Source organism: Paramormyrops kingsleyae, chromosome 6 (genome assembly GCF_048594095.1).
Source record: "Paramormyrops kingsleyae isolate MSU_618 chromosome 6, PKINGS_0.4, whole genome shotgun sequence".
NCBI lineage: Eukaryota > Metazoa > Chordata > Actinopteri > Osteoglossiformes > Mormyridae > Paramormyrops > Paramormyrops kingsleyae.
Window position 1 is genome coordinate 22,935,827 of NC_132802.1, and position 13,411 is coordinate 22,949,237.

The 13,411-nt window shown below is 42.1% G+C and overlaps 1 protein-coding gene across 14 annotated transcripts in view; it reads left to right on the forward strand.

Moving 5' to 3' along the window:
* LOC111842280 (calcium-dependent secretion activator 1-like) overlaps positions 1-13,411 on the forward strand; it is a 90,170-nt gene that overhangs the window by 61,361 nt on the left and 15,398 nt on the right. For 4 of the 14 annotated variants that reach the window (XM_072712901.1, XM_072712902.1, XM_023808714.2 and 1 more), the window contains 8 exons: positions 2,496-2,632; positions 3,014-3,201; positions 4,980-5,081; positions 5,269-5,332; positions 5,565-5,688; positions 8,389-8,421; positions 11,664-11,770; positions 12,333-12,362. In XM_072712901.1, coding sequence (XP_072569002.1) covers positions 2,496-2,632; positions 3,014-3,201; positions 4,980-5,081; positions 5,269-5,332; positions 5,565-5,688; positions 8,389-8,421; positions 11,664-11,770; positions 12,333-12,362 — 785 coding nt within the window. Of the gene's footprint in view, positions 1-2,495; positions 2,633-3,013; positions 3,202-4,979; positions 5,082-5,268; positions 5,333-5,564; positions 5,689-7,422; positions 7,492-8,388; positions 8,422-11,663; positions 11,771-12,332; positions 12,363-13,411 lie in introns of all 14 variants that reach the window. The other 10 variants (XM_023808724.2, XM_023808725.2, XM_023808719.2 and 7 more) reach the window with 5 other exon arrangements.

A 13,411-nucleotide genomic window follows, 5' to 3' on the forward strand; every position in this document is an offset into this window, starting at 1 on the left:
GTTTTATTTTATGTATTTTTCATGAGAGTTGGCAAATATGTACTTGGAGTATGCTGAATGCTAATGACAAGGAGTAGGTGAGGCCAGTCCTTACCATGCAATACTCCAGGCTTTCCCAACTGTAGATGGATTTTGGATAGATACTAGACATTTTATTTTTATTTTTTTCCACCTTCAGGAAGGATTTTTAAATCTATTTCCTGTTGCTTTGGTTTGTTTGTTCTTTGAATGCCTGAATAGGAGACAAAGAATGTGATGTTATACATTTGTTGGTGGAAATACAGAATTTTCTTTGCCCCATCTTTCCAAGAATGAAACAATTCCACTTTCTTGGATTCATGCTCTACCCATGTATTTGCACCAAAATGCATCGCTCTCCTAATAGAACATGATCGTAAGTCGTGGTGTGCTTTAAAAGCATTGTAGAATTCATGAGTACACTGCAAAATAGAAAAAAATACTGAAGTATTGTCAACTTGCAAATGCTAAATCAATAAGTGAGTAAAATTCAGACCATCTAATCTAAAGGAGATTCCAAGTTTTACACCACATATGAAAACACAGCCCAAACACATTTGGTGTGAAATACATTTCGAGTTTAGAGTTTTTAAATTGACGGATATGTTTTATATAATTTGGGAGATCACATTTGGTTAAAAAAAATATTAATTTTGAATCATTTTTTGGTACGTTTGTCATATCAGAAACCATATTACACAAATGTAAGATTTCAGTTAGTGTAATATGCAAAAGTATAAAAATGTGAACCTAAATATTTATATAGCTGAATGTCACATGTTCAGTGACATGATCAGTATAGTCTGCTCTTCCTGCTATAGTGCCCTCTGCTGGTGGCTTGGAGTAAGTTTCAGGTGCCATTCGTGTTGCCTGATCACCCATGGAGAGAAAGTCATTCTCAGAATAAAAGGGAGCCATCTCTTCTAGCAATTATGTATCCGTTTATTTTCTTATTAAATTTATACTTAGTTCTTAGTTCTCTTTTTTGAAAGGATGTATTACTGAATAGCAGGCATCAGTCACCATCATTTGTTAAATTTCATTTGTTTCTGTGCATATGGTTTATTGGTGTTTTCATTACTATCCAAATCCTCATCTTTATATGTGACCTGGCTCACATGTGCACACGACAAGCTCACTGTCATCCTGCTAAGGGAAACAGAGCCACCTTTTCCTTTGTGATTTCATTCATATGTAGCGCATCCCTGTCAATTGTTTTAGATTCTTTTATTGCTGTTGTTTTTAATAAATAGGCAGTTTAACGCAGGGCTCAGTTCAGGAGAGATGAATAGCATTAGCAAATTTAATTTTAGCTCTTACACAGGTCATGAACCAGGAAGTTTAGGTTAATTATTAAAATGATTAATTAATTACTAGTGTCATAGAGTTAAATATGGGTACTCATTTAATTATCTTCATGAAATATTTTTATAGCTGTCCAAACAGGTGCAATTTGTTCAGTCTAAAATCAAGTTTTCGAATGTATTTAACCTATTTCATAATGCTATTAAATATTTTAATGTATTCTAGGCAGCAGGGTGTACTAATTTTAGAAGTGACAAGCCAACCTGTTTAGCGAGTATAATTAATTCAGTCAGGTTAAGTCCCAGAGGTGGGCTCCACCCCCCCTCCCCGCCCTGCCCTGCCCCTCCCACCTCGCCGCCTCTGTGTTCCCAACATGTTGCTGAGGAAGGAGGCTGGGGTTCGTCTTGTCCTTGGCCGCGTGCATGTCGCTGCCACATCCTAAACAGCAGAGTATTTTACTGCCTTGGCTTATGTTTGCAGATAAACTGGGAAAGCAGCTGCGTCAAACTTTTTTTTTTCCTTAGGCAGCTACTACATGTTTACCATCACAAATCCTCCGGCGAACCATCTTTTGTTTTAACTCTAGGATACAGTCTTCCTGATTTTTTTGGACAAATTCGCTTCCAAAAAAAAAAATTCTCAGCAAAACAATAAATCACTTTTTTGTTTCTTTCAGTACAATACTCACCTTGCATTAGGAAATCAATTTACTCTACTTCTAGCGAATGGCAGAATCTATTGTAGCACTTTGAAGAAGCTTGCGTTGTGCTTTGGCTTGGTGAGCTCTCTGTCCGGGGGAGATGGTAACATTCCCGCAGCTCATCTCCATCGCTGGGAAGCTGGTTGCGCCCAGGCGACTCATGCATGCTCACACATTCAGATTCGCACGTCCACGCTGCTCATGCCCCACAAAAGATTTGCAAAAAACAACAAAAAAAAAAAAAACAGTATTTTGCTCCAGTTTCAGTCTCATTTGCTCTTGTATGATTATGCAAGTTGACAATGTAATGCTGTGACTGTCTCATTTTGCTGTAGAGGTAGATCAGTCACCCTTGGAGCAGAGAGCTCCATGTCACGTTGTAGCTGTTGAAAGAGCGCTGTCCCAGTTCTTGGCCCTGATGCTGTCTGTTCTTCTGAATCCTTGCCTCTTCTATGTGCGATTGACCGGATAGATGCGGACAGAGCTCAGAAACACGGGATGGATGAGTTTATCTCCGCTAACCCGTGTAGCTTTGACCACGCCTCCCTTTTCGAGATCTTGCAGCGGCTGACGCTGGATCACAGGCTCAACGACTCCTTTTCATGTCTGGTGAGTGTGACGCGCGTCGTGGAGTTTTTTTTTTCTCCTGCGAGAGCCTCGATACCCAAATCTTTCCCTATGTGACTTAGTAAGCAGTTAAACTTGTAGAAATTGTGTGAGCGGAGCAGTATGTGGCACTAGGTTAGGACTCGTGATCAGGAGGTCACCAGTTCAAATCCCGTGGTCGGTGGAGTGATGTCACCATTGGGCCCTTGAGCAAGACTCTTAACCCCAGTGACTCTGACTTTTTCAAGTTTTTGTTGCTTGGGATAAAAGTGCCTGCTAAATAAATTAATGTAATGTATGTAACTTTGGCCCAGTTTCTAATTCCTGAGCATATAGCCCCTCATTACCTCTCATGGTATTTAGCTCCCCCTTATCCACCCGCAGGGATGGTTCAGTCCAGGACAGGTGTTTGTGCTGGATGAGTACTGCGCCCGCAATGGTGTGCGGGGCTGCCATAGACACCTGCATTATCTGGGGGACCTGCTGGAGCGTGCTGAGAACGGGGCCATGATCGACCCCACCCTGCTGCACTACAGCTTTGCCTTCTGCGCCTCTCACGTCCATGGCAACAGGTAGGCCTCACGCCTTCTCCCCTCAGCAGTTGAATGTGGCCTAATGGCGTTCAGCGGCCAATCGGAATCAGTGGCAGCCCTATGGAAAGAGACGAAAACAATGGAAATCAACCTGAAACCTTTTGCGTGCACATGCTTTTATTATTTATTGTGCATGTCGGTACACGGTGCTTGGTTGCAGCTCTGTGTTGCACACTGTCACAGAAGGCTGAGGCAGGTGCTTGTCAGGATCCTGCATCATAGAGGTCTGGATGCTTCCAAGCTGCAGCAGCTCAGGCAGAAGGTGCTGATTGTTTAGAAAGGCCTGCATCGGCCAGCCGTAACCAACTGAGACATGCTGCAGGACCACAGTGGTGTGCAAATCTCTACCTTCCTTCTTCCCCAAACACTATGGTATTTAATATCATTCCCCTAGTCTACCCAAGGGTGAATAATTCCTATTAATAGTGCGTATATTCCCATAACCTTTGACTCAAGATCACCATCCTGATAAAAACATTGGGTAACACTTTACTTGATGGGGCACAAATACTTAGTAATAACTCAATTACTACTGAAGTAAAAAATTATGAACAAATATAGTTGCTACTTGAGATTAAAAAAGTGTCACACTTTTGTTAATGATGAACAAACGTGAGATCAGTATTCCACTTGTCATTCATTACCTATTCCTTCAATAGTTCCTTCAATAGTCCACAAATGTTTATACTGTAAAATTAACAGATATAGTAACGAATACAGTAACTGCTTGAGATCATTAAGAAATTGTGATGCAGGTTTTAACATGAGATCAGTATGTAACTAAGACTAAGACTTGGTTAATTAATACATAAGTAAAAGTATAATATATTATTTGTGCCCCATCAAGTAAATATAGTATGTGAGCCAGGTTGACTGTATCAAATGATTTCGGGGTTAAAAGATAAAAAATACTGCACAATATGAAGCTACTTAGTGTTAACAGAAATGTCAGTACAGTCTGAAAGTACCAGATTGGTGTTCTTCAGCCCTTTTATTTTTTGCAATACTGCATAACCTTGGCAAAGGTTCCCCCCACCACCCAGAAAATTCCCTCCCTGTAACAGCAGTCCCATCCACCCATCCTGTGACTCTTTGCTGTGACATGGAGGGGGTGTGTATGATCCCCCACTGGCAGAGAGTGACCGAAGTGGGACATAGACCGCGGGACTGTGACAGCCCTGTAGGGGGTGCTGAGACAGCTCCGGGGAAGGAGACTGCGAGGAAGCCGGGGGCCCGTGGTCTGCGGGGATTGAGGTGGCAGCCCGTGGCTGTGTGAGCAGAAGCCGGTCTAAGTGAAGACCGCCTCACAGTCAGTCGGTCTGTCAGTCAGAGTGGTCCTTGAAAATGAATAAAAAACTAAATAAAAAAAAAAAATCATTTTCCACATAACTGAACAACATTTGATCTTCTATGCATATGGGAGATATACATGTCATGACAGATGATGTGGAAGCACACTGCCCCCTGCTGACAGGATTGTGTGGCCAGGAATCATTAGGGGTAATTCAATGAATTTTAAAGACGAATGAAATTAGTTTTATAAGCTAATAATAATAACAAGATTTTTTCATTTTCAGTTTTCATTAAAACTAAATCTCAAAGCGCTAATATGCATACCAAATGTGCCACTGGACAGGCCTTTGAATCTCCCCAGAATATGGATTCATAACCTTTCACCAAAATAACATCAGTGTTTAGAGTAAAGTATTGGATTGTGACTGTTGGGGGCAGAGCAGTAAAGTGAATGTTGTTTTCAGGCCGGATGGATTAGGGACCGTCAAGGTGGATGAGAAGGAACGGTTTGAGGATATCAAGGAGAAGTTGCGTGTGTTTCTGGAGGACAAGATCACTAACTTCAGGTACATTTCATACTCTATGGTCTGTTTTGGGTAAAAGAAATAACTAATGAAAAATTAAATTGTCTCTTTCATTTAATGCCTTTACACACTTTATGTTGAATATCAGAAGTTAAATGGAATATTTATGATAATATTAGTATTGAGATGAGACGTTGAGCATCCTGCCATGTTGTGATTTATCCAACAGATACAGCTTTCCATTCGGCCGTCCCGAAGGAGCTCTGAAAGCTACTCTGTCTTTACTAGAAAGGGTGTGTAATTCTATTTTTCAATTACTTTGCGATACAGAAATCCGGACTTGACTGTTTTTTAGCAATAAAAGTGAAGAAAGTGACATTAAGAGATTAACTTCCTACACGTTTAGCCTTTAATGAAGCTCTGCAGACCTGATGTAATGTGAAGAGCAGCACCGCCAGTTGTCCACTGGAGAGTCACATGATCTGAGTGTGTTTCCTTTCTGAAGTGCGTCTTAATCCCTCCCAGGTCCTTATGAAAGATATTGTGACCCCAGTGCCACAGGAAGAGGTGAAAGGTGTGATTCGCAAATGTCTGGAACAGGCGGCCTTGCTTAACTACCAGCGCATCACCGAGTACGCCAAAATCGAAGGTAACTAATACTCACTCGCAGTTAGGTTTTATTTCAGCCCATAGGACACCCACAGTGGATTCCCGAAGGTCATATTCTTTATTTGAGGTCGCATGTCTACATTGAGAAAATGCTAGAATACGACTTAATTCAGGTAACCTTCATGTACTTCAGCCTGTATTGTACGAGTAATTGTTAAGTAATGTGTTTTACTAGGTTATAGCTTCATTTTTGTTTTTATAGTGTGCTAATAACACATTTTCATCTACAAGCAGAATTCTGGTATCTCCAGCGCTGTCACGTCTCTTTTCTCTGGTTAGCAAAGCTCTGTCGGTGATGCAGTATTAAAAACGGAGGCTGGGTCAAAGAGCAGCTTTTACCTCGATTGGGTGCTGTTATGAAACAGATGGCAGTGACGCACAGGCTCCTCCCACACGGTCACTGGCGATTGGCCGCTGTGTCGTCTGCAGGTGCGGCGGCCACGCCCCCCCCCCAACTCGGGTTCATTTAAGGTGACACGACAGATGTCGAAGACGAATCGATATTTTTTGAGCAGCGGCAGCGTGACGGGCCCACATGAGTCTGTGCTCTGCTGTGTGTTTAAAGCAGCATCCGTTGACTGTGGTGAATGTGCGTGCTGTGTACCGGAGATCAGAACACGCAGAACGGCTCCTGGAATCCCAGGTTCCCTGTGGTGCCTCTGCTCCTGCCTCTGCTCCTGCCTCTGCTCCCGCCTCCTGACTTCTCTCTTTTCCACAGCGGCTGTTTCGGTGCGTCTTGCCCCGTGCGGCAGACAGCTCCACTTTTCATTTTTAACTGTACGCTTTATTTCAGGTCTGTTGTAATAGTGCCGCAGGTCATATACAGTTTATTAGAAGTGTGTAAGTAAAAATGCATTCAATTCTATATCTGAAGAACTCGCACTGTTCTTTATTTTTGTATGCTGGCTTCACCTGTGCTGTTTTCCTTATTGCTGCCAGTGTGGCCCTGTGTACATTATAACATATATAATATATAATATGTATAATACATTCAGGGAGCAGTCCTGTTCTTCAGCTCTTAAAAGAAAAACCCTCACCCCTCCCTCAACCACCTCCAGATCCTTTCTGCTCCCTCTCTTTTCCCCCTTCCTCACTATTGGCTTTGTGACTTGTTTATATGGTTGCATAAACAGTGGCAAAGAAGCCAATGTGCAAAGCATGCTGGGACTGCCCTCTAGGGCAGATCAACATTGGTCAAATGCATGTCTTCTATGCAGGTTTTCTTTAATAGGCATAAACTCACCACTCTTCTGAATTATCTTTTTATTTAACTAATGGCTTACGTTAGCGTGTACATTGCTTAACCACACCTTGCATTAGTGATCTTTTTAGTGTTGATACCAGCCTGGTGCAGTCTATGCCTAAAAAGAAATACCCACATATGCTCAAGATACTAAAATCTTATTCCAATGGTATCTTGGGAGCAAACCAATTGAACTTTTTGTGTTGCTCTCATATTTTTGCCATGACCTGGAAAGCTTCAATCTAAGCGGCATTTTTCAAGGTCAAAATTTTGTGTTGAGCTTGGTCCAGCGGATGCTCCACCTAGCCGGTCTCTCAGTGGTTTTTAACTGCAGTCTTTTGGTGGTTTTATCCTGCACCCAACCTGGCCAGGAAGCTGTCACCCTCTGACCCGACACAGTGTCCCCCCCCAACCTGTAACCCTCTTTACCTCTGACCGAAGCCTCTTGCATGCCGAAATCCTCTTTTATAGGGAAAAAGAGAGAAATATTTGAGCATCCTGTCTTCCGCTTGGCGTCACAAGTGATGGAATTAACCCTTCGTGAGTACCAGCCTCACCATCCCAGTCCTTCATTTCTCACCTTTTCTGTTTCCCATTCTCTCTCTCCCCCCCCCCCCCCCCCCCCCCGACACCAAAAACAGCCCTCGATCGATGCCGCATTCTCGCTTCAAGTATTTTTGCCTCCCTATCCCTTGCTTCTGTTTGTGAAACCAGCTGTGAGAGATCGATGCGGTCCTTGGGGGAGGTGTGTGTGTGTGGGGGGGTTCTACTGTGTAATCGGGAACTAAGGGAGCGTCCATCTGTTTGTGAGAGACGTGAAATACCTGTAAGCTTTTTGCATTGATGCTCGTTCCTGTGACTTGAATGCATTTTTACTCTGCTTCTGTGTATCCCTCAGTTTTTTGAACACTTGTCACTGGTACACAGTGCAGGACAGATATGACAGTGCTTTTGCTCTGGGAGCCGAGGGACATTAGCCAGCTGCAGCTGGGAACTGCCAGGAGGAAAGCTGTCTGTGTGTATGCATATTGAGTACTTATAAGTGTCTTCAATTGCCAGTCACAAATATGTGTGTCTTGTCTAGAGTTGCCACGGCTTTCTGTGTCTTACCTGTTACCGCATCTGTAACCTTTTATTTGTGTGTATTTGTTTTGTCGATGTCTGTTGATTTGTACCCTTCTACTCAGGCTAACATCTCTTCGTAGTTATGGGACTGTAAAGGTGTCTGTCCATCGCCTGGCTTTCCATTGACAAAAGTCTTCCCTTCATATGAAGCCACCGGAGGGAGGGTCCCCTGGGGTCGGGGTCAGACAGAGGGGAACGACGACCTGGTCGGCCACTTTAGGAGACATGCCTTTCTCGCCCGCCTCTCATTAATCCTGAAATCTTTTCTTTTTTGTCTCTCTTTTCTCCTCCTCGGTCTCTCTCTATCTCAAGTTGAGAAAGATCAAAAGGATCAGAAGGATCCAGGTGAAGCCCTCTGTCTGATTTCTAGCCTAGTTTATGAAACATACACACACACGGTACTCACACGGTACTCACACGGTACTCACACGTCACTGAATTTCTCGCAAATGCAGCAGCACATAATGTGAAGCTTAGCGCGTTAGAGTAAGTATGGCGTCAATCCACACATCATTCTCCTCTCGCCTTTTGAAATTTTGAAATGAAACCCTCTTTAGTTAGTGAATTCTGATATATTCTCCCGCTGATCCATCACTAGATTTTTTTTTAGTATCTTCATCATACCAAACAGAAGAGATGGTATTTCTTCACTATTTTCTGTGACTTGATTCAAAATTCGTTGTGGCAAATTCATTAGAAGATCAAATGAAAACTTTGAATGAAAACTGTGAATGAAGTTATACTGTCTCTCAAAGGCACTCATATTGAAATACTTAAAAACGCTCTCATTCATAAATATGGTAATTCATTCACTAATATATTAATCATTTTCAGTATCATAATCATTGCTTTAATACGCTGCACATGAAAGTAGGATAATTTTTAATGATAATACAATACTAAAATAATATCGCTACTGTATATCACTGTTGCCAGTGTCCCTTTGACTTGTCTCACTGGCTTTGCTCAGCTATTACAAATATTATTCGCTGATACACACTTGCTGGTGCTCTATATGGAAGGCAGGAAGCACACCCTGGTTTTTTGACACCTTTCTGTGGAATACATCTTGCGAGTGGCAAGGAAATCTGGCTATTATCCTCTAACAGGATGTTGCACGCAGGCTGTGCAGTATAATCAGAGGTCTTAGAAGCAGAGGTGACCTTTCTGAAGGCTGCTGTAGGCATCATCTTGCATCCTGGTGTCGTAAAAAAGCCCCGAGAGCCTCGGATGTTGCTCCATATCACCAAGTCCAGCTTCTCCCGCTGCTCATTTTTAATGATTCTCCTTAAGCCCACACTGCACTCAGGGTAATAAATCAAATTAAGGCCGTTCACTTTACTTTTAGAGGGCGGTACTGTGTGCAGGATTCTGCTGTAAAGTCAGCAACGGTCCACTCCGACGAGGAGGAAGCACCTATGTAGGCTCTAACCAGGGTCATTCGCACCTGTTACGTTCTTCTCCAATTACCCCCATCCTTCCAGAATCTTCTTGCCCGACTGAGGAATGTTGACTGCGGGCAGATAAAGATTTCGTTGTTAGAAGTGTTCCTGTAATTTAAGCTGGAAGTGGAAGGCTGATGAACACTAGAGGTTCAGAGTTTAGAGGATTTTTGTTTAGTGACTTTTTAGATTTAGTGGCTCTGCTTCCGCTGTCTGCTTCGGTGTCCTTTGAGATTTGTAACTCATTTTTCTTGTTTTTTTTATCCTCCAGCAGTCACAGTATACCTGTGGTCCAGCATTTTTTTTAACATCTAACATTTTTTCACATCTAGAAAATGTATTTCAGTGTCCTGAGTGTGATTTTAACTGTTTTATGCTTCAAAATGAAGAGCGACATTTACTTCATGGCTGTTATTTTGTCATATGCTCTCTGTCTAGCACTAGGTGGGGCTCTATCGGCGTGACATACATGGAGGAGAACAAATCAGTCTCACCAACAGGATAAAAAGAAAAAGTTTAGTTTAACAGAGCTGTCTTTCTGTGACTGACAGTCGGAGCCACGGAGAGCCTTAATTGTGTGGGCCTCTTTACATGGGTAGACTATGAGTTTTAGAAATAGTTGAAAGTCTTTGCTCAAAAGTTTCTGGCCACTTTAGCTGTTCAGTCAGATTTAAAAGGGGTTGGCACATCTGTTAATCCTTTAATAATTTGACTTTACTGTTAACAGGGAAACAATTAAAATTGGAGATAATTACGTAATTGCGGCATTTGCTCATTCACGTAGAATTACCCTGTATTACCTGTTGGCATTAGCAGAATGCACGATGGTTATAACTGCAATAGAAAAAGAGAAAGAGAGATTACACAGTGGGAGTTCTAGATATTAATATAAGCCAGTATTTGATTTCTTAAGTGGCTGGTTTCAGGCAATTCATGTTTGTTAAGCCAAAAGCCAAAAGAATGACTGCAGGTCAGTGTGAGCCTCCACCAGCTTAGCTCTGTGTCATCACATTGTGATAACCCTTGGAAATATGTGACAGACCCTTTACATCACAACTTCTTCCCTTGAGAGCTTCCCTATCACAGCTGTGGTACTGGATCACAACACATCTGTATCCCCTCCAATGCCGTACATCGTCGGTGTGCTTACCGTCCACTCACACGCCTGCTTTATTCATCATTAGGTCCATGCCCTCATCTTCCTTTCCTGTGTTTTGCCCAGTCTCATGGCAGCTATACCTACATACTGTAGCCACAGGTAGATAGGACAGCCCCTCCAAGAAGATAATCATTTATGCATTTCTGTTTTCTTTTTCCAATTGACTTATTTTCATTAGCCGAAAGAATGAATACAATCTTCATTTAAAGTCACCTGCTGCTCTTTATATAACTTTACCTCCCTTCACAAATTTGCTTTCTGAAAGTTTGCTGTAGGCAACCAACGTTCTGGGGCTTTGATCTGATGTTGTGCTGATATATTCACAAGAGGGATGCATTCTCCATGTTTAACAGCGTCTGTCATGTTTGACTCAGCGTTTGACACGAAACAACATTTTTGCCGCACAGTGTTCTGCATGATGACTGTAACATGTTTGCTCTTTTTTTATTATTATTATTTTGGTTGACTCATTATACCTGTACTGTTCTTGTTAACTTTCCTGTTGTGTTGGTACCAGTTTAAGCTGGGAGTTACACTCCCCGCTCTGTGCTCTGATAATCATGTGCATGACTATGGTCCGTGCTGTGATGATAATCGTCAGATATCACTGTGTCATTAAAGACTGTTTTTCTTCTGTTCTCTCTGATCTTACCTAATGGCTTGTTAAAATTCTAAAGCTTTTTGAGTTTATTATTCTTGTCCAATAATAATAATAATAATAATTTCTAAAAATGATAGTAATCTCAGTTAAGAATGTGATCTTGAATCTTGGTTGTGCTTAGTATTGGAGAGAACATATGTTTTTTTTTTTTAAATCCAGAGCACTGATAGTTAACTGACAGTTAAAAAACCTGGATGATTTGCATGCTAATTATCAGCATGAGTTAGGAATGAATGAACATCAAAGTAAAATAAAATTAAGAAAAAACATGAACTCAGTCGATTGGCACCACCTGCTCTCGTAACCACCCGTCGTTCTGCCCCAGATAATGCCGCTCGCTTGGCCACACCTGCCAAGAGACTGGAAGACACCATCCGTATGGCAGAGTTAGTCATTGAGGTGCTTCAGCAGAACGAGGATCACCACGCTGAGGTGAGTGGGCTCCGTCTCATCCGAAACCTCCATAGCCCCCTGAGGACGCCCCCAGCACTCACCCGCGCTGCCAGTGTCGTGCGAATTGCAGTTTACACACGTGAAGCTCTTAGGGCAAGATGACTGACACACATGTTCTTTAGTCCTGGCACACTGATGTGCATGCCTGGTGGAGAATGACAGTCCTTTAAAGATCTGTTTGCCTGTGCAGTTTTATGAAAGAAATGTCTCTTTTTAGTCCGTATTGTTTGATAGATAGATGGGTAGATTGGTTGTGCCATACAGCAGCTTCTCCACGATGGGTGCGTTAATGCTTACAGTATTAGCATTCATAAAATTATATTCTGAGAAAAACATGAATTAGTATTAGACAGCAGGACCAACAAGGACTTTATTCACACATTTGTTTTTATAAAAGTTAAACACAGATACCAAAATGGGGACTTTACTTTTACGTTTTCTCTGAAACGTACTTGTATTTGAAATAGTCTCGAGATGCAGATGAGGTCTAACCATTCTAAGATGTGCAGATTTATTTTGTGTTTCTGAATATGTTTAACAGGCTGCAGTCACAAGTACAGGAGATCAATCGGTACAGTATACACATTTTTTTCTCTTAAGTCATATAGCATATCAGACTTTTAGCGCATGTAAGTAAGCTACAGCCACATAGGGTTTTCTGTTGTTTTTTTGGTGGGGGGTGGTTGCTGGAAGCGAGGGATGGACAGTCATGTGACCATGGTCACCAAATAGGATCATGCTTCACCCTGTCACTCCATAGCGCATCACATGTGCTCTTTACTTACTGTAGTTGATGTGTGCTGATTGGAGGGCAGGAAATTTGCTCAGGTCATTTCAGCATCCATATCCCTGGTTAGACTGCCATCGTTCCAAGATGGAGTTCATCTCTCTTCCCAAATTGGCTTATTTGAAAACATTTAATTTATTCTGCACAGTTTTTTTTTTTTTTCCGGATGAGAGGATGAGAACTACATTTTATACTTGACTTGTTCCTGTAAAGCAGTATCAGAATCTCCCCATCATGGTGGCTCGGACTTTAAGGCTTAGCAGCTGGCGGCAGAAGGCACAGAGATGTGGTTTTCCTCAGTTTCTCTCTCTGCCAGCCTGCCAAGGCTCCCGGGCCGTTTTGTCACTCTTGCTCCTTTCTCCTGTCATAACAAACTGCTTGTGAAATATTTCCACCTGTCCCTGTCCCCTTGAGTGACTAGTCAAGTATTCCAGGTCTCATCCTAAAGCACTGTAGTATCCTATGTTAGATAAATCAATCCATTATGTCCTTCATTTCCCTTTGGTAATTTAATAATTTAATATAGTATGATGTTTGCCATTGTCTTAGGGTACTCTGTGATGTTTTAGGTTCTCTTTCGTGCTTAATGTTTTTGAAATCCCTGTGGTGACAGATAGAAGTAATACTCAGAAAAAATGCCTGATTTTTTTCTGCTCAAATCTTTTTTGTTTTTGTTCTTTTTATTGAACTTTTCGTTCGATACGCCATGATCCAATCAGGGAAAAGAGGTATGTGGCTCAGCTGAATGAGATGACATCACAGTTTGTGCATGTCCTGCGGGTGTCCCATTCCCTTACGTAATTGGGACGTTACCTACGCCCCCCCACTCCCCC